This window comes from Nicotiana sylvestris, chromosome 11 (genome assembly GCF_000393655.2).
Source record: "Nicotiana sylvestris chromosome 11, ASM39365v2, whole genome shotgun sequence".
Taxonomy (NCBI): domain Eukaryota; kingdom Viridiplantae; phylum Streptophyta; class Magnoliopsida; order Solanales; family Solanaceae; genus Nicotiana; species Nicotiana sylvestris.
The window spans coordinates 162795732-162817691 of NC_091067.1; the positions used below are offsets into that span (position 1 = coordinate 162795732).

General features: G+C 36.0%; 1 protein-coding gene across 1 annotated transcript; it reads right to left on the reverse strand.

Annotated features, from left to right (window-relative positions):
* Positions 1–19691: 19691 nt before the first annotated feature.
* LOC104236897 (extensin-1-like) lies at positions 19692–20853 on the reverse strand. The gene has a single exon (XM_009790945.2). The coding sequence runs from the start codon at positions 20812–20814 to the stop codon at positions 19870–19872; it is 945 nt and encodes a 314-aa protein (XP_009789247.1). The 5' UTR covers positions 20815–20853; the 3' UTR covers positions 19692–19869.
* Positions 20854–21960: the final 1107 nt, after the last annotated feature.

Sequence of the window (21960 nt, forward strand, 5' to 3'; positions counted from 1 at the left end):
TGTTGTTTTTAGGTTATCATGGAGTTCCCGTGAAAGTTCTGGAAACATAAAGGAGACATGTTATAGGCAGGGACGGTTAAAGCCCAAAGCAACTAAAGCAAGTATCATATATATATATATATATATATATATATATATATATTATAAAAATTGTTATAATTTAAGTTGGTATTATGTGACATGATTAATTCTTGTACGAACGTTATATGAATTTTTGGAATAGTGCAATGTATAAATTCACTATTTTTGCTTCTTCTAATAAGCGATCAAAAATTCTAAAAGATAGTGTATCTAACCTAACTCTTAAATCATCATCTCAAACATGTCAGAAAGTCGTATCAAAACTAAGATTTCAAGCTCCACAAATATGAGATATTTAAATAAGTAGAAGCTTATTGGGATCCAAAAATTAAAAATGAAGCTATTTGTTCAACATATGAGTTTGAAATTTTTGAGTTTTAATTAGGCATGACTATTTTTTTGGTATATTTTTCAAAGAAAAAAATTTGATTGAACCACCTTCGTTCAAGCTAGCTTCGCCTTGCGCATAATGTACATTTTAATATTAATAGAGTATTTTTATGAAAAATAAATACGAAACGCTATGGTGGTCTCTCTTCAACAAGAGTTCGGATCGAACAGAAGAGCTGGAGACTTACTAATAGACCAAGGAAGAAAATTCAGCCCGATTAGAACAAACTATTATGAGTGGGAAGCCCTTAGTGTGAAGTTGATTTACGAAAATACCCATAAAATTTTGATTGACTATTTTGGCCTTCTTCAAAAAAAAAATTCTATTATACTTTATATTTATTTTTATTTAATTTTTTAAGGCATTTCATATCAGCCTTTTATTTTAGTTTTCTTTTTTATTCCTTCCCACTGACAATTTTGTTTTTGGTCTTTGCTATTGTTATTGCTATATTTCTTGCTTTTGTTATTTGGTAAAAATGTTTCCTCTTGCAGTCACTTCATCTGCTGCAATTTTGTCTCTTGAGTGCAAGGGATGAAGTATAAATTATAGGTTCAAAATGCATCTTGAGTTGTCCTTTTGACAATTTCTTTTGCATGGGATCATGACCATTACTAAAATCATATTTCTCTTTTTATTTTGGTAAGTAACAGTTTATCTCTTCTTCTTTTTTAAAGTTATTTACTGCTTCTTTCTATTTATCATTATTTATTCTTGAAGGAATTCTACAAAGATATTCTCTCATTTTTTCTTGATACTAAAATTAAGGGAAGAGTTATTTTTTTCCAATGTAATTTACTTCTAGGTAGATATGGCCCTTGCGGGAAGAAATGAAACTGTAATGTTATTGTTTGATAATGTTTCTTGTAGATGCGTATTGGAAGAAATTTAAAGTTATTATTTGTGACAATATATACAATATGGTTTAGCAATATTTGTTATACTTTATTGATATAAGAGTGTTCTTCTCGAGCTTTCTATACTTCTTGTCAAAAAAAAAAGAATCATCACAAAATATATACCATCTTGAAATATTTGTACTAATGGATTTATACCATCTTGAAATATTTGTACTAATTAGCATGGGATACACGTGCAAGGCACATGTCAAGAAACTAATATTGTAGTAAAGAAGAAGATAGTAGTAAGAAATTAAAGTAAAATTCTCAAGAGATTACACCGAAAGGAGCTTAATTGATACAATGAGCCAAACTGTTGGAGATCTCGAGGATCTTACTTGAATATCAAATAATGCAAATTATAAATTAAAAATAGCACACAACAAGAGAAGCCGACCTTTGGGGAAAACGCACATAAGAATTTGGGAGAGAAAATAGAAATACTTCATATATGAAGATGAAAAGGATCTATAAATCAAGGAAATGGTGAAAATTGATTGAAGTGAATGATATGATCAATATTAGTAGTAGGTTGCTGGGGAGGTGAAACATAGGTGGCAGATTGCTCGTATTTTACAGGTGGTGAAGGTGAGGCATAAACGGGAGTTTGCTTATAATAGTTCGTTGGTGGTGGAGGTGAGTAGTATGATGGCGATTTTTCATAAGTCTTTGGTAGAGATGGTAAGTTGTAAGTTATAGGTGATTGCTCGTAGTATTTTGGTGGAGGTGGAGGAGATTTGTAGGAAGATGTAGATTCTTTATAGTATGGTGGAGGTGGAGATTTATAATTGATTGGTGATTGTTAATAGTATTTTGGTGGTGGTGGAGGAGAACTGTATGACCACAGTTGCTCATAGTATTTTGATGGGGGTGGAGGTGACTTGTAATAAGGTGATTGCTCATAGTATGTTGGAAGAGGTGGAGGTGACTCGTAATACGAAGGTGATTTCTCATAATAAGTTGGTGGTGGTGGAGATTTATAGTAAACTCGAGATTTGTAATATTTTTGTGGTGCCGATGACTTATAATATTTAGAGGGAGCAGGCGATTTATAGTATTTTGCTGGGGATGGTGACTTGTAATACTTTGCAGGTGATAGCGCTTTGTAGTACTTTGTTGGTGATGGCGACTTGTAGTAGTTCTTTGAAGGAGCTAGCGACTTGTAGTATTTTGCGGGAGCTGGCGACATGTAGTATTTTGCGGGAGCTGGCGATTTGTAGTACTTTGCGGGAGATGGCGATTTGTAGTATTTTACAGGAGATGACGAGTTGCAATATTTTACGGGAGCTGGCGAGTTGTAATATTTTACGAGAGTTGAAGATTTGTAGTATTTTGCGGGAGCTGGTGTTGCAAACAAAATAATATTCAATTGTTTGCGACGGATTCCGTCGGAAACTAAATAAAATTTGATTTTTAATGATTAATTTCAGACTGATTCGGTTGGAAAATTTTAAAAAAATTAATATTCAATAGTTTTCGACGGATTCCATCAGAAAACAAATAAAATTTAATTTTTAATTATTAATTTCCGACTGATTTAGTCGGAAATGATACATTTATATTATTTAATTTTAAATAAATAATTATTTTATTTGTTTTAATATGACTGATTCAGTTGGTAAATTTCAACCACTTTGGTCGGAAACGTGAAATATTTGTTCGTCTGACCTTTTTAAATTTGCGACCACTTCGGTCAGAAATCACCGACGGTTTTGGTCGGAAATTGTTTTCCGACCAACGTTTTTCCAACCGATCAATTTTGGTCGGAAAGCAGTCGGAAATACGTGATTTCTGACCGATTTCCGACCATTTTGGCGGTCGGAAATTTGCCATTTTTCAGTAGTGTATTCATCATATTACGCTCTTTACAATGCTCAAATTTTATCCCCTTAAAGATGAAAAACACAGCTATTCTAATTGTACTCCCCAAATAAAAAATAAACGCGTGTAATCTTCTAGAACCCTTCTTAGCCCTTCTCCTATGGACCAAAATGGAAAAAGCTAAACTTAAGGATTAAAAATGAAAACTCAATTCTTTAATTACAATGACTGATATTAACAGTACTTCACTAACTCTCAAAACATTCTTGATTCTCCTTCCTTAGCGGTGATGATTTCTAATCGTCACATTCCACTCTTCTTCAGCAAGAACCTTGGTTTCTACAAGGTTCAAATGTTTAGAAATTGAGATTTTAGAAAAGAGTATTCTTCCCATGTTGCTTCATCTGGGCTTAAGTTCGCCCACTGAACAAGTACTTGAGTTGAAGCTCTGTTCCCTTTTTTCTCTAAATCTTATTATTTCTCTGTTAACATCCTTTATTTTGCAAGTAGAATCATTACAATGGGTATCTAGAGCCTTTGATCCTGGCAATAATAGACTATGATGGATAAAAACAAGAATGCTTCTGGCGGTAGCCGGACGCCAGATTTACCTTTCCGGCGACGACGGGTGGATCTAAGCTACGTACGACTAAGTTGGAGGAATGGCAGGCTTTCCTCGAAATGGCGGTCATGGAGCTTTTCGATTCTAGCAAAAAGGTTGAATACGATGACTCAATTCACTATTCTGGACACTCATATGTGGGGGGAAATCTGCAAAGTTTAACCCCGTTCATCTCTCCAAATGTTTCAGGTGTGACCCATGGTCTGACCTTTCCTTCTACATCTTTCGTTTCAACCCCTGTTCTTCAACCCTTATCTTACCCAGATAACATCACCACCTCACAAACCTCAAACCTGGCAGCTCATGCTTACAGACCCTTATCCCAAACTTTCCCTCTACCTGCCACCCATTTGAGCTTAACACCACCACCTTCTTTCTATACTACTACATCTCACATACCTTTTTCTCTTCCTTCTTTTCCTCTTATGTCAGTTCATTATACCTCCACTATGCCATACTCATTGAATCCCTCCATTTCTTACCACCTTACGTAGATTTCTGGGTATGGGAATCAACCTTTCTCAGTACCTATTGGTTCTTTCCAACCCCAGCCCTTCAGAGGAGCCATGCCACCTTTCAACGGGTTTGACACTACTAGGTCTCACTCGAAGGGGTCGAAAGAAAAAATGCCATTTCTTGAATTTGATGGCAAAAATCCACTCACGTGGATTCGGAGGTGTAACAGGTTCTTTGAACTTTATGAAGTCGATGATGGTGAGAAACTAACGTATATGTCAATGAATCTGCAAGATGAAATAGGCATGTGGTTTGATAGCTATGTTTTGGACAAAAGATAGGGAGTGACATGGCCTATGTTTTGCCTAGACGTGTGTATTCGTTTTGGAAATATTAGGCCCACTCAAATTATTAGAGAATTCAAACAAGTGCAGCAAGTGATAGATGTAGAAAGTTATCAAAAGAAGTTTGAGGAATTACGTTGTTTGATGGGAGTGACAAATCCAAATCTGGATGAGGCATATTTTGTGGAATGTTTTATTGGAGGTCTCACTTTAGACATCTAAGAAATTGTTTCATTATCTAATCTATGTACCTTGGTTGATGCTTATGACTTGGAAAAGATTCATGAAAGGAAGGTGGAGGACATATATAAAAAGTTCACCGCAAAAAACACGCAAATGACTAATCAGGTGGGCCAAAAATTCAGCTCATCTGGCCCATTTTCAAGTTCTGTTACCCCCAAAGGCACCCAACCTTCTGAACCACTAAAAGCCCAACATATTATTCCCAACAGAGCTACTACTACCAAGAATCTTTCTTATGAGACGATGCGATCTCAAAACCTCTGTTTCTATTGTCATGAAAAATATCACCCTAGCCATCAATGTAAGGCTTTGAATGCAATAGCAGGGGAAGTGGCAATTGGGGAATTAACAGAAGAAGGAGTTGAATTGGAGTAAGAGGTAATTCATCTTTAGGCCTAGGACAAGGGGGAATTCTCAATAAATGTTATACTGGGTTTGGGATTCAATACAAAAACCATCAAGATTGCAGGATGGTTAAAGAAGCAAATGATGTTGGTTTTAATTGATAGTGGATCTACCCACATTTTTGTGGATCCACAACTGGTTAAGAACTTGAGGGCTCAGATTAGTTGTCTTCGTATGCCCATGAAGGTAATGGTTGCCAATGGGCAAATCGTTGATTGCAAGGAAGTTGGCAAAAAATTTAAGTGGAGGATGGATGAGGAGGAATTCTCTTTTGGTTTTGGATTATTAAAAGTTAGGGGGGTGATATGGTTTTAGGAATGGATTGGCTTGATACCATCGCTTTAGTGGTGTTATATAATCGGCCATTGAGTATTACTTTTATCAAGGATAACAAAAGGACAACACTCGTAGGGGACCAGGAATCACAAACCTTGTCCATAGCTGATGCTAAAACTATAGATCGATTGCTAGTGACGAGCCAGTGTAGTTGTGTGGGCCAGCTCTTTGAAATGGCCCATGAAGATCCAGACCAGAACATGAAAAGCATTCTAGTGGAGGTCCAAAGGTTGTTAAATGAGAACCGCGACATTTTCCATGAACCTAAAGGCCTACCACCTCATAAGGCCAATGACCATCATATCGAGTTACTACCAGGGACTAAACCCATCAACCTCAGACCAAACAAATACTCATTTGAGCAAAAAATATTCTATTGAAAAGATAGTATCTGAAATGTTAGAGTCCGAGACTGTAGCTTCCAGAATCTCTCATTTTTCTTCACCAGTAATACTAGTCAAGAAAAAAGATTCAAGCTAGCGCATGTGTGTAGATTATCGAAAATTTAATGAAGCAATCGTGAAGAACAAATACCCCATTCCGGTGGTAGAGGATTTATTAGATGAACTTTGTGGTACCAAGTTACTCTCTAAATTGGACCTACGATCGGGCTATCACCAAATTGAAAGATGGGGAGGAATACAAAATGGCCTTTAAGACCCACCATGGGTTATGGGAGTTTAGAGCTATGCCCTTTGGGCTAATGAATGCCCCGTCTACGTTCGAAGCCTTAATGCATAATATTTTTTGGGCCTTATCTTAGACATTTTGTCTTGGTATTTTTTGATGATATCTTGGTCTATAGTCCAACATTACATGACCATGTGAAACACTTGGATACTGTGTTTAAGGTTCTGAGAACAAACCAATTAGTGGCCAAGAGATCAAAGTGTACCTTTACTAAAAAACAAGTGGAGTATTTGGGTCATATCATTTCGGAAGATGGGGTGAGCACTGACGAAGCAAAAGTTGCAGCTATGCCACAACCCAAAACATTAAAAGAGTTAAGGGGTTTCCTTGGGCTTACATGCTATTATAGACGCTTCATCCAGAATTTTGCTACCATCAGTAAACCCCTCAAAAGTCTGCTTAAAAAGGGGAATTTTCATTGGAATGAAGAAGCCACAAGTGCTTTTAATGAACTAAAGCAAGCAATGAGCAACGCTCCAGTATTGGCTTTGCCAAATTTCACAACACCTTTTGTGACGAGGTCAATGCTAGTGGTAAAGGAATAGGTGCGGTTTTGACTCAAAATGGCAGACCCATAGCTTATATAAGCCAGGTCTTATGTCAGAAACACCTCGGACTCTCAACTTATGAAAAAGAGCTCATAGCATTACTCATCGCGGTGGAGAAATGGAGGCATTATCTTTAGCCTAGACCTTTTGTGATCAAAACAGATCATTTCAGTCTCAAATTCTTGAAAGACCAAAGGATCACTACCTTGTTACAACAAAAGGGGGTTATAAAATTGTTGGGATTAACTTATGAGATCCAATATAGAAAGGGAGCTGAGAACTTGGCAGCATACGCTCTATCAAGAAGATTCGAAAAAATAGGTGACAGAGAGTGTTTGGGGTTGTCCACAGTTCAACCTAAGTGGATGTCAGAGGTGATTGAAAGCTACGAAAATGATGCTAAGGCACAAGAATTACTCACCAAGCTCACTTTATATCAAAATGCAGTACCAAATATTACCCTTCAATAGGGGATTTTAAGGTACTGCAACAGAATATGGGTGGGCGGTAATGACAACTTGAGATCAAAATTAATCACTGATATGCATGCCACTCTGGTCCATTAGCAACACTACAAAGATTAAAGGCCTTGTTTTATTGGCATGGTTTGCCTAATGAAGTTAAAACACAAGTGCACAGTTGTGAAGTTTGTCAAGATAACAAAGATGAGAATGTGGCATACCCCATCCTCCTACAACCGCTGCCAATTCCCTCAAGAGCTTGAGAACATGTGGCAATGGATTTCATTGATCGATTGCCGAAATCTGCCATCTTGGTGGTCATTGACCTTTATACCAAGTATGCTCATTTTTTTGTGCTTTCACATCCTTACTCAACTAGCCACAATACACAGTTATTTCTTGAAAATATGTGCAAGGTACATGGGTCATCCAGTTCAATTGTCTCAGATAGAGATCCTATTTTTGCAAGTACATTTTGGAAAGAACTCTTTAAAGGATTGGGGGTGCAGTTGAGGATGATTTCTACTTACCATCCTCAAACGGATGGGCAATCGAAAAGATTGAACCGATGTTTGGAAACATACATGAGGTGCATGACTGATCATCGACCATCGAAATGGAGCAAATGGATATCATTGACATAATTTTGGTACAATTTAAACTTCGAGTCTGCAATTGGCTTGACCCTTTTTAAATCATTATATGATTATGACCCTCTGCAACCATCATTTGAATTGGTTGCCCAATCCTCATTGAGTCCAACTAACCAATTCATCGGAAGCAGGCAGGTGATGTCTCGAGGTCTCAAAGATAATCTCGAAAAAACTCAGGTTATAGGAAGTTTGAAATTGGGGATTGGGTTTTCCTTAAGCTGCAGCCCTACCGTCAAGTTTCTTTGGCAGTGAGGAGAAATTTGAAGTTAGCAGCCAAGTTTTTGGACCCTATGAGATCATTCAGGTGGTAGGACCAGTAGCGTACAAGCTTAAGTTACCTTCAAATTCTCGGATTCACCCAGCTCTCCATGTCTCCCTACTGAAGAAGAAGATTAGGAATCAAGTTTTCGTAGCTCAAGATCCTCCAATTTGCAACTAGGAGGGTCAAATGTTAGTTAAACCAGTCGTTATCCTCGATCGGAAAGTGGTGAAAAAAGGGAACAGAGCTTCAACTTAAGTACTCATTCAGTGGGCGAACTTAAGCCCAGATGAAGCAACATGGGAAGAATACTCTTTTCTAAAATCTCATTTTCCAAATTTTGATGAAAGCTATAGAAACCAAGATTCTTGCTGAAGAAGAGCGGAATGTGACGTTCAGAAATCATCACTGCTAAGGCAGGAGAATCAATAATGTTTTGGGAGTTAGTCAAGTATTGTTAATATCGGTCATTGTAATTAAAGAAATGGGTTTTCATTTTTAATCCTTAAGTTTAGATTTTTTTGTTTTAGTCCATAGGAGAAGGGCTATGAAGAGTTCTAGAAGATTACATGCGTCTATTTCTGGTTTGGGGAGTACAATTAGAATAACTGTCTTTTTCATCCTTAAAGGGATAGAAGTTGAGCATTGTAAAGAGCGTAATATGATGAATACAAATCCTCTGTTTCTATAAATCTTCTTATTTCTCTGTTAATTTCCTTTATTTATCAAGTAGAATCGTTACAGTATAATTTTTTATATACACAGAATAATTTTTCAATGAAGGGTGTTCAACTGACCACCCTTCATCGTATGTGTCTACGCTACTAATTATTGAACATGAAGTTCAAAAATTATCAGGAAAATCAGCAAATACACACACCAGAGTATACCTTAAGGGGTCATTTTCTCAGTTATGGAATATCCCATGGGATTATAATTCTGTGATATCTCATGGGATTATCTATCCTGCTTCTGATATGGGATAGCAAATACCATTATTTTGATATAAAATCTACCGGTATAAGTTAATACCCACAGTGAAATATGGGATAACTCTAATCCCAAATTTTATATGGGGATTAATATCTTTATCCCGATAACCTAGCGACTCCTAAATCTATCGGCATGAGAATCAGTACAACCTGGGATAGGACGAAGAACTCGTAAAACGGTTTGATCCAGATGAGGGGGACTCTTGTCTCGTAAAATCTGTGCTTCAAGCGCCCGCATATACCCTTAAAATGCATCCAACGGGATTTTGTTCGATTGAGTGTAATTAGCTGTGTAAATCGAGAAAATCCTTAACTAACCCTTAATTCTTCAAAAGCCGTCTATATTGATCATAAATCAGAAGTGAGAACATCGCAAGCATAGTCTTTAGAACATTAGATGATCTTTTCTCTTTTGTTAAAGTGTTTATGGCCAGAGTTACTCAGTACCTATGCTGATGGGAGAAAACAAATCCAGACACTCACTTATTATCCGGGGAGAAGAACTTCAAATAATATTAATAAAATGTTTCGTGTTTAATTTACTTCACATGAGGTACATATCACATTTTGTTTCCAAGATATTTTTTTCTCTTTCGATGTTGGATTGTTGATATTGTAACTGATGTAATACATAAAGTTATTTTATTTTTCATAGGTATACTAGAGTTTCTATATTTGTGCTAATTTTTTGACAATTTATTTTATTTTAGAATTTTATAATTTTAACTATTTTTAACAATTTTTTTTTATTTTTCTACTAATTTGCAGATTTATAAATTAACAAAATTTAAAGATTCACGAGGCTTACATTGCCTTGTGCCCCCGGCTTTTAATACACCACGTCAGACCTTAAAACTCAAACTGCGCACTTTTGTACTTTTCAGTTTTTTTAAATCTTTTGGCTTTTCAGTTTTTTTAAATCTTTTGGAAACCGAAGAGATCAATATTTCTTAAACCATTCTCAGGAAAAAGTTCTCAAGAGACAATCTGCTTCATTTCAACTAAGTTTGAATAGATGTTCAGGAGATATACTTATGGACCGATAGAAGAATATAGTCAATTAAAACACACAATAGTAGACAAAGAAGACGACAGAACTAAGAAAAGTAGAATGCACAGAATCTCGATATAATGAGAACAATTGATGGTGATCTCGAGGATCTTACTTAAACCAAACAATAAATAATACAAATTATTAAAACAAAAGAACATTGAACACATAATAAGTAAACCCGATCATTTCGGGAAGCATACATCAAATTTTGGCGGAGGAAATGGAGTTGCTAATATTAAGAGGACAAAAAGGAATTAGAAGTCATGGAAATAGCGGAAAATGATTGAATAGTTAATATCACTAGCACGTTGGTGGGGGAGATGCTGATAGGGTGGAGGTGAAGCATAGGTAGCGGATTGCTCGTACTTCTCAGGTGGTGGAGGTGAGGCATAGGTGGGAGTTTGATTGTAATAGTTTGCGGATGGTGGAGGTGAGTAATAAGATGGTGATTTTTCATAGGTCTTTGGTAGAGATGGCAAATTGTAAGTTATAGGTAATTGCCCATAGTATTTTGGTGGAGATGGACGAGATTTATAGGAAGGTATAGATTCTTTATAGTATGGTGGAGGTGGAGATTTGTAAGAAGATGGTGACTGCTCATAGTATGTTGGAGGAGGTGGGGCGACTTGTAATACGAAGGTGATTTCTCATAATAAATTGGTGGTGGTGGAGATTTATAGTAAACTGGGGACTTGCAATATTTTAGTGGTGCCGGTGACTTATAATATTTAGAAGGAGCAGGCGATTTGTAGTATTTTGCTGGGGATGGTGACTTGTAGTACTCTGCTGGTGATGACACTTTGTAGTACTTTGCAGGTGATGGTGACTTGTAATAGTTCATTGAAGGAGTTGGTGACTTGTAGTAATTTGCAGGAGCTGGAGACTTGTAGTATTTTGCGGGAACTGACGATTTGTAGTATTTTGCGGGAACTCGCGCCTTGTAGTATTTTGCAGGTGCTGGTGACTTGTAGTATTTTACGGGAACTGGAGATTTGTAGTATTTTGCAGAATTTGGTGACTTGTAATAATGCTTTGCAGGAGTAGGTGACTTATAGTAAGGAGTTGGTACATGATACTTGGGTACGGGAGATGGTGATTTGTAATACTTCTTAGAGTTGTAAGAAGGTGAAGGAGAAGCATACCCATAAGAGTAATCAGCAACAACAGTGCTAGCTATAAAGCAAATTGCCAAAGCAGTTACAAGTAAAGGCCATTGTGATTAGGGGTGTTCATGGTTCGGTTTGGATCGTTTTTTCCTTAAAAAAAAACCAAACCAAGTAAGTCGATTTTTCAAATATTAGAACCAAACCAAACCAATTAAGTCAGTTTTTTCCGATTCGGTTTATGTCAGTTTTTCGGTTTTTTCTTAAATATAAGACATACACTGCCAAACACATATTCCGGCGACCACATTTTTAATGTAACACTATCAAATCAATTGCTCTTTGATAAATCTATTATTTACTAAAATATATTGATAATAATTGAATCAAATAGTGATGAATAATTTAAGGATTCAATTAAAATATGTTATTTTTAACACGAAATGGATTCTTACACTAAACAAAAGAAAACTACCAATCAAACTAGAATGTAAAGGTAAAGAACTACATTAAAAGTGCAAACTATTAACATTTACCATAAATTTTTTTGAAATTTTGTATAACAATATACATATATATAGGTGTAAAAATAGCTACTCATATAGTCGGTTTGGTTCGGGTTTTTTCTGATTAAAACCAAAACCAAGTCAAATTTGATCGGTTTTTAAAATTCAAAACCAAAACCAAACCAAACCAAAAAGTATCAATTTTTTTGGTCGGTTTGGTTTGGTTCGATTTTTCGGTTTTTTATGAATACCCCTAATTGTGATGATAGGCTATAATTGTGTATTTTAGTCGCTTATTACACTCTAATTTACTGCACTTTAATTGAGTTTGAGTTTTAATCGCTAGTGTTTTGCACTAAATATGTGTTTTATGCCTTGTAGGAGTGATTCCGAGCTATGTAGGCGTTATGGAATGAATTCAAGTGATTTGGAGCTTTGAAGTCTGAGTAAAAGCCCAAGGAATTAAGCTGGGCATACGGCACATTGTCTAGTAAAATGCATATAGCTTTTTGCTCAGAACTCCGTTTGGGCTCCACAATATATCGTTGGAAAGCTACTTGAAAGGGATACAACTTTAATGTTATGTATTTTCGTAAATTCTCAATACCGCGCCGCATGGGATGCCGTAGAGTGCGGCGCAGCAGTGTAAAAACTGGCGTGACAAGAAAAATGCAAGGTTGCTGATAATCTCCATTAGTGCACCGTAGGGGACGCCGCAGGGTGCGGCGCGCCTGTACAAATTTTATAGATTGATTTTCGTATTTCGCGCGTGAGAAGGTATTTTCGTCTGGGACCAACCCTACTTGGTATAAATACATATAAAAACGCTATTTTAAGAACTTTTGACAGATCTTAGACCTAGGGACACACTTTAGACGTAAGGAGAACACACCACGCTTGGAGGAGGCTTCTAACTAGTTTTTCTTCTCTTCTCTTCTCTTCCTTTAATTTCATAGTCCATTAGTTCTAGAGTTTTGGGTTCTACATGAACGTTGTAGTTTGAAACTTGAATTGTTCTTATTATTTTATCATATTGGTTTATTTATTCAATCTTGCGCTTAATTATTTGATTGTTTGATCACCAATTGAATACTATCTACGAATCTAGGATTGGACTCGGAAGAGGGAATTCTAGATTGCATTTAAGATCGAGTAGAGCAAGATCTTAACTCTGGGGGGGGCAGATTTGCGGTTAGGATAGGAATATACCTAATCGCCTTGCTTGGTTACTATATAGGAATTATTAATGCGTTCTTGTTAATTCTAATTCCATAGGAATATAGGCGTTAGGTTATCTTGAATAGGCGAGGTGTACTTGGGGAGAAGGCTACGAGCAATAGTAACCATGTCAACCAATAAACCAGATAAATTAATTAGACGATTTAAGTGGAAACTCAACGGGATTGTTAGCTAATCCATAGCTCTAGAATATTTATTCACATCGAATTCGTCTCTATAATTCGCCAACTTATTTTTTTAATCTCTTAATTTGTTACTTTAGATTAATTTAGTTAAATATTCATACTTTAGAATACGCTTGAATAGATTAATTGTTTTGATTTAATTTAGTTGATAGTTAATCACAAGTCCCTGTAGGTACGATATCTGGACTTACAATCATATATTACTTATCAACCACGTATACTTGCGTGTGCGTTTGGGAGCAACACATTGCCCCAGCTTCCCTATGCTTGTCATTTTGCTTTTGCAGCCAACAATACTTAAAAGAAAGATGAAAAAGAACTTAAACTTGACTTGCATATTGAGTAGGGAGCTCTGGTTTTTATATAGGAACATAATATTATCATTTTAGGTATGTGTTATTGACACCCACTAAGATTATAGCTAAGTCAAAATATGGGCTCGATATTTTCTATAATTAGTGGTAGGCATTTTTTCCAAGATCAGAGGCGGCTCAATAAGTTTGGTGGCCTAAAGTCAAACTTTAATGTGAGGCCCTTTTAAAAAAAAATTATACTATATATTTTTAATTGAAGTAGATTTTTCTAACTTTTTTAGAATAAAATTACTTAAAAAAATTCGAATAAACCATTTACTCTCTCATGTGCAGTATTTTTTGATGATTAATACACTTAAAAGAATTTTTTGATGTTTCAATATACTTGTTGCAATGCTGAAAAACCTGAGGAAAAATAGAGTTTAAAAATGTATTACATATTTTCTAATGATTAATGCAATCCTTTTTTATATATATAAAATATTTTACTTTTTTACTTTGAAATACTTAAATTTTCTTAAAAAGATTTGGGGCCTCACGAGAGTTGTGGTGGGATGGATAGCATATCTCCTTCTTTAATCGGAAGTATTCGGTTTCAGTAGTTATAATGAAAAAAAATCCCTTCTAAAGAATAGTTCCGACTTTAATGAACTTTACATGGTACAAATTTGAATTCATCAATGACCCAAATTAAATACCGGACATCAAATAAAAATTAAAAAATAAAAATTAGGACCCCAAAATTCTGGGGCCTAAAGCCACCGCTTGAGTTGCTATACCCTCTGACCGCCCGTGTCTAAGACTTGTCTTCCGTAGTTGAGCAGGGAACTCTGCTTTTTATATTGTAGTGAGACATCCTTATTAATTAGGAGTAACTTTTATGTAATTGGTTATTGGTTAGCCACAAAGATAATATAGCAATGTCCAAATAAATAAGGGCTTTTTTACTTTTAGCCCGCGTCAGAAATTATTTATATTCAGTAGTCGAAAAAGTTATAAAATTTATGTAATCTTTTTGTCACACCTCCTTTTTACGCGCCTACCCCGAAAGATAAATGCGTGAGGGAGTTTTTCCAATTTAAGTGACAATATTCGAAATGGGGTTATTTATTTAATTCAGAGTCGCCACTTGGGAAAGGTTTGGCTTTTGGTGTCCCAAGTCATCGGTTTATCTTGAATCCCAATTCGAGGAAATTATTCGACTTTCCAAATGAAGTCTGCGAACCAGAATTCTAAGTAAGGAATTCTGTTGACCCGAGGGAAGGTGTTAGGCACCCCCGAATCTCGTGGTTCTAGCACGGTCGCTTAAATTGTTATAATGGCTAAATATCTGATTTTAATACATGTTATAACTTGTGTGCTTTTATTAGGTTTAAACCGCTTTTATTATTATTTATTTTTTATGGAATTGCAACGCCGTGAAAATGCATTTCAAACCACGTCACAATCAATGCGCTCGTGGTTGTTAATACATTCCGACTCCGTTGAGATTTGGATTTGGGTCACATAAATGTGCACCCGAATTGAAGAATGCAATTTAATTAAAAATCGCGCCTAAAAAGTCTAACGCGTTATTATCTTTGAGGAAGGCCGTAAAAGTTCGCTAAACGGTCCATCCCAAATTCTAAGTATTTTATTATGACCAATTATTGAGGGCCCCGATATTTGCATTTTTGTTTGGCAAGGCATGCCTCATTTTTGTTTTAAAAGGATCGACCTATAGTGACTATGTTTTCTATTTCGTTTGTCTCTATAATGAAAGAAAAAGAATTCTAACTTATTTATATGCTCATGAGTTATTATAGTTGAGTTTTCGAAAGTGAGTCGTTTAAAGAGTTTACATGGGCAGCGCATAGAATGTTCTAAATACAGACAGTAAAAGAAAGAAAAAACTACATTAAACTACAGTTTCAAATCTTTCCCATTTTTACATTCATGCTTCGAGTAGCTTACAAGATGAACCAATGTATCAGTTTGTGTACCTGGTATTTGCAAAGCAAGGAAAGAAGATGAAGATCAGTAGAAACAGCAGTAGTGTAAATACACAGCAACAACAGGTTCAGCAACACATCAAAACCAGTAACGACCAGTAGAATAACCCAGTAACAGATTGAAAAACCAGCAGTACCAGAATGCAATCGCAGTCAAATCAAAAGAGAGACGGATACAAGATGCAGTAGTTTACTAATTTTGAATAACACTCAAGGAAAGGCAAACGGAAATTATTCAAGTAAAAGTTCAACTTGTTTTTCTCTTTTGCTCTCAAATTCTGATTTCTCAAAATTCAGTCAACTCTCTCAACTTTTTTTTCTATCTTCTTCAAAGTCTCCCTTTCTATTCTCCAAGTCTCCCACAATGTGTAAAAATGACTCTATTTATAACCAAGACTCTTGTCTTGAACCACTAACCCGAAATATTCCCATGATTGCATACTTTGTTTCCCACTACCTTAAACAAATGAATTATTCTCCACTATTTTGTGTCTTGTCCCCCACTATATTAAACTAAAGAGTTATTCCCCACTATCTTGTGTCTTGTCCCCCATTATATTAAACAAATGCATTATTCCCACTCCATTATGTCTTGTCCCTCACTATATTAAACTAAAGAATTATTCCCCACTATCTTGTGTCTTGTCCCCCACCATGTACTATTTTAATATTGTTAATACCTAGTGGACAGAGCACTCAAAATTAAGACTTGTTTCCCATATTTCCCCTGACACTACTGAAATTACCGTTCTACCCCCATCAGCTATAACCAATTTTGAATGAGAAATCCTAACAATTGACTAATCAAATCAGTCAAATTCATATCAACATTCAAGATCAGATTCACATCAGAACAACATTAAGATTCATCAAACTCAAATCACCATTTAAGCTTAAAACTCGATTCGGACCAAATAACATCAAAAAAAAAAATCAGTAATTAAACTAAACACATTTCTAGATTAAACCTAAACAAGAACAAATGAATAAAAGCAAACTGAGGAAATAATCAAGACATGATAAACAACGAACAAGAAAAGAATCAAACATATACTGATTTCAGACCCGAGAATATCAAACAAAATACGGACAGAAATGAAACTTAAACCAACTAACCGAATTGGAACAACGACGAACTCGAACGGAAACAAATCTGCCCGGAAACTTTGAAACCCAAATAACTCGAATCTGCCCGGAAATTTTTGTATGTTTTCCAGTTAATTTCAGGCGATGAAGCTGGACGACGAAGACGACCACGAACACCACTGAAAATGACCGAACGGTCAGTGGTTTCCGGTATGGTTGGGCGACGGACGAGTGAGCTAGGTTGCTTGACGAGCAGGAACGCATCAGTGACGGCGCTGGGGATGGAGCGACGATGAGCTGTGGTCGTTCATGGCTGGTTTGACAGTGGGGAAGGCAGCAGAAGCGACGGGGTTCGTTTGGACGTGAGCTGAGTGGTCGTTTGGGCTGTTCGTTGGTTCAAAGGAGATGGTGGTGGAGGGCAGTCAATGGACGAGCTTGAGCTCGCCATGGAGAAGACAAAGCAGCAAGGGGCAGCCATGGGAGCTGGACCTCGAAGGTAGTCGTTCATGGCGGAGCTTCGTGGCATGAGGTCGCTCATGGTGAAGCTCGCGAAGACGATGTGTTGAAGGGGGTAGCCATGGTCGAGCTTGAGCTCGACATGGAGAAGACGAAGAAGATGAAGGAGGGCAGCAGGTGGTCGTTGCCGGACTGTTGGTCGACGGTGGAGGAGGGCAGCCATGGTTGCTGCTTGTGTGTGAGGGCAGCCATGAGATGTTAGGGTGTTTGGTTTGGAGAAGAAGAAGAGAGGGGCGGGTAGGTGTTTTAGGGTTTGGGGGTTTTTTTTTTGTTTTGGGAAAAATGAAAAAATGAAAATGAAGAGGGGGAGTTGGATCTTTGGGGTTATGGGGCGGATCGGGTCGGGTTGACCCGGTATGAGTTTGTTTCTTTTAGGCTTGTGGTTTAAATTTGAAGAAAAGGCCCAATCCGGTTTTCTTCTATTTTTTGTTCTTTTCTATTTATTCAATTTCCTAATTAATAAAGCTAAAAATGCTAAGATTAAATTATAAAACCCAAAATTATCTCAAAATACTAATTAACTCCTAATAACAATTAACATATAATTAAATAGCAATTAAGGATAAAATTACACAATTTGGACGTTAAATGCTAAAAATGCAAAATACATATTTTTATGATTTTTCATTTTGTAAAACAAACTTAATTACTCATAACTGTAGAATTAAATATTAAATGCAAATGCGACATATTTTTATATTTTTTATTAATATAACAAATAAACATGCACAAAAAAAAATACAAATAATTATCCAAAAATGCCACGAAAATTCAAAAATTGCACACAAAGGAAAATTGTTTTATTTTGAATTTTTTGGGAGTAATTCTCATATAGGGCAAAAATCACGTGCTTACACTTTTTATATAACATATATATATTTTCGGCTATTATTTTGAGAGCAGCTATACAATGTCATATTTCCAATAAATAGTAGGCCAGTACTTAGTGGTTAGTTTTTTTTTTTTTTTGGTGACTGAAAAAATAATTTAGAGATAAATATTAAAAATGGAGAAAACAATAAGGTTACCACGGCTTGCATCCCATTAGCGCATAATTAAGTTGACTTGTACATATAATTACGGTATATTGAATATGAAGTTTAAAAACAATTAGGGAAAACCAGCGAATACACACAACAGATTATACCTTAAGCAGGAGCGTACGTAAGAATTTTTATAAGTGGTGTCGAAATTTACAGAAGAACGAAAATAAATAATTTTAATTATCATACTTCTAGAGCAAAAATAGGCGTATAACCAACATGCTAAGAGACAATTTGTGTTGAATTGTGACATTTTTTCCTACTTATTCGTTTTCACACAGTATTAATACATATATTTATTAAAAGAATTCGACAAAGCAGTGTCGCGTGACACCGCTTTATCGAACGTGCATCCACCCCTAACCTTAAGGGGTCGTTTGGTTCAATTATGAAATAACCCATGGTATTATAATTATGAGATATTCCATGGATTATCTATCCATGGAATATAGGGTTTTATCTTTATCCTGATAACCAAATCCTAAACACTTACTAAGCTAGACCTTACCTTATAAGAGATAGCTAATTTCACTATTTTGGTATTAACTCTATATCGGTATTAGTTTATGTCCGCAATCAAATATGAGATAATTCTAATCTCAAATTTCATACGAGGATTAATATTTTTATTCTGATAACCAAACAACCCCTATATGTATCGGTATGAGAATCACGTACAACCTGGAATTGGACTAGGCGCTCGTGAAACGGTTTGAGCCAGATGTGGGAGAGTCTTGTCTCGTAAAATTTGCACTTCAGGCGCCCAATTGTACCCTATGCATCCAATGCGCAACGCATGAGGCTCGTCCAATTGATTTTGTGCAATCGAGTATAATTAGTTGTGTAAATCCAGAAATTCCATAACTAAGCTGTCTATATTGACCATAAATCAGAAGTGAGAACATTGCAAACATCAGATGATCTATCCTTTTCTATTAATTAAATAAAGTCATTTTATTTTCCATGGTTATGCTAGAGTTTCGATAGTTAAGCTAATTTTTTGACAATTATATTAATTTAATTAGAGTTTTATAAGCTTAACGTATTTTAGCAATTTTTTAATTTTTCTACTATTTGTAGAATTATAAATTAATAAAATTTAAAACTTATGGGGCTTACACACCATGTCTGAGCTTACACTTCGTCTTTTGCCCCTGTCCTTCAATACACTACGTCAGACCTTAAAACTTGAACTTTTGCCATTTTTGTGCTTTTCAATTTTTATTTAAATCTTTTGGAAACTGTGAAAAGAGAGTTTTAGAATAGATCGGTTATAAACCATTCTCGGGAAATTTCTCAAGAGACAATCTGCTTCTTTTCATCTTAGTTTGAATAGATGTTCAGGAGGTACGTAGTTTTAGACAAAGAAGACGACACAATTAAGAAAAGTAGAATGCAAAAAATCTCGATATAATGAGCAGAATTGATCGATATCTCAAGGATCTTACTTAAATCAAACAATAAATAATACAAATTATTAAAACAAAAGAACATTGAACACATAATAAGCAAACCCGATCATTTCGGGAAGCATACATCAAATTTTGGCTGCGGAAATGGGGTTGCTAAAAAAAGAGGACAAAAAGGAATAAAAAGCCATGGAAATGGCGAAAATGACTGAATAGTTAAAATTAGTAGTAGGTCGGCGGAGGAGATGCTGGCGGGGTTGGAGGTGAAGCATAGTTGGCGGATTTCTCGTACTTCTCAGGCGGTGGAGGTGACGCATAGGTAGGAGTTTGCTTGTAATAGTTTGTTGGTGGTGGAGGTGAGTAATAAGATGGTGATTTTTCATAGGTCTTTGGTAGAGATGGCAAGTTGTAAGTTATAGGCGATTGCTCGTAGTATTTTGGTGGAGGTGGAGGAGATTTATAGGAAGGTATAGATTCTTTATAGTATGGTGGAGGTGGAGACTTGTAAGAAGATGGTGACTGCTCATAGTATGTTGGAGGAGGTGGGGATGACTTGTAATATGAAGGTGATTTCTCATAATAAATTGGTGGTGGTGGAGATTTATAGTAAACTGGGGACTTGTAATATTTTAGTGGGGCCGGTGACTTATAATATTTAGAAGGAGCAGGCGATTTGTAGTATTTTGCTGGGGATGGTGACTTGTAGTACTTTGCTGGTGATGACGCTATGTAGTACTTTGCAGGTGATGGTGACTTGTAGTTGTTCATTGAAGGAGCTGGTGACTTGTAGTATTTTGCAGGAGCTGGGGATTTGTAGTATTTTGCGGGAACTGGCGATTTATAGTATTTTGCGGGAGCTGGCGCCTTGTAATATTTTGCAGGAGCTGGCGACTTGTAGTATTTTGCAGGAGCTGGAGATTTATAGTATTTTGCAGGAACTAGTGACTTGTAATAATACTTTGCAGGTGCAGGTGACTTATAGTAAGGAGTTGGTACATGATACTTGGGTACGGGAGATGGTGATTTGTAATACTTCTTAGAGTTGTAAGAATGTGAAGGAGAAGCATACCCATAAGAGTAATCAGCAACAACAGTGCTAGCTATAAAGCAAATTGCCAAAGCAGTTACAAGTAAAGGCCATTGCCCCAATTTCCCTAAGCTTGTCATTTTGTTTATGCAGCCAACAATACTTAGAGAAAGAATGAAAAGAACTAAAACTTGACTTGCATATTGAGTAGGGAGCTCTGGTTTTTATATAGCAACATAATATTAGCGCTTGTGTTATTGGCACCCACTAAGATTATAGCTAAGTCAAAATATGGGCTTGATCTTTTCTATAATTAGTGGTAGGCATTTTCTCCAAGACTTGTCTTGCATAGTTGAGTAGGGAACTCTGGTTTTTATATTGCAGTGAGACATCCCTTAACATTTATGTATCGCTACATGGTTAGCCACTAAGATCATAGCAAAGCCCAAATAAAGAATAGACGAGTACTTAGTGGTTAGCAAAGTCCAATAAAGATACCACGACTTGCATCCCATTAGCGAATAATTACGTTGACTTGTACAAATAATTACGGTGTATGAAAACCAACGAATACACACAACAGATTATACATTAAGCAAGGGTATACGTAAGAATTTTTATAAGTGGTATCGAAATTTATAGAAGAACGAGAATAAATAATTTTAATTATCATACTTCTAGATAGAGGTGGCAAAATGGTTAAAAGAAAACAGTTATCCACCTATATTATCCATTAGAAAATGGGTTGAATAATAAACTTTTTAAAAACGGGTCGAATATGGATAAGAACCATATTATCCACTTAGAAAATGGTTAACCAAATGGATAACTAATGTGTTTAACTTTTACATTTTTAAAGCCTCAAATTGGGGGTTCCTCAAGTTTGGGAGACAAGAAATTCTCCCATAAGTGATTATATTCAAGAAGCTATGGATAATATGAATATCTATATTATCCGCCGGATAACCCGTTTTTTATCCGTCTCAAATACGTGTCGAGTTGGATAATTTATTCATTTTTTGATTACTTGTTTTCGATCCGCTCATATCTGACCCGACCCACCCATTTGTCACCCCTACTTCTAGACAAGAAATAGCCTTAGTAGATGCTTTCTCAAATATTTTCCAAAAATACGTGTGTGAGATTTGAACATTTGACCTCTTAGAGCAAAAAAAGGCACATAACCAACACGACAACAACAACAACAACAACACCAACAACAACCCAGTATAATCCCACTTAGTAGGGTCTGGGGAGGGTAGTGTGTACGCAGACCTTACCCCTAC

Excerpts from the sequence above, each read along its gene's own strand:
- LOC104236897 (XM_009790945.2), bottom strand. The coding sequence starts at position 20,814 with ATGACAAGCTTAGGGAAATTGGGGCAATGGCCTTTACTTGTAACTGCT.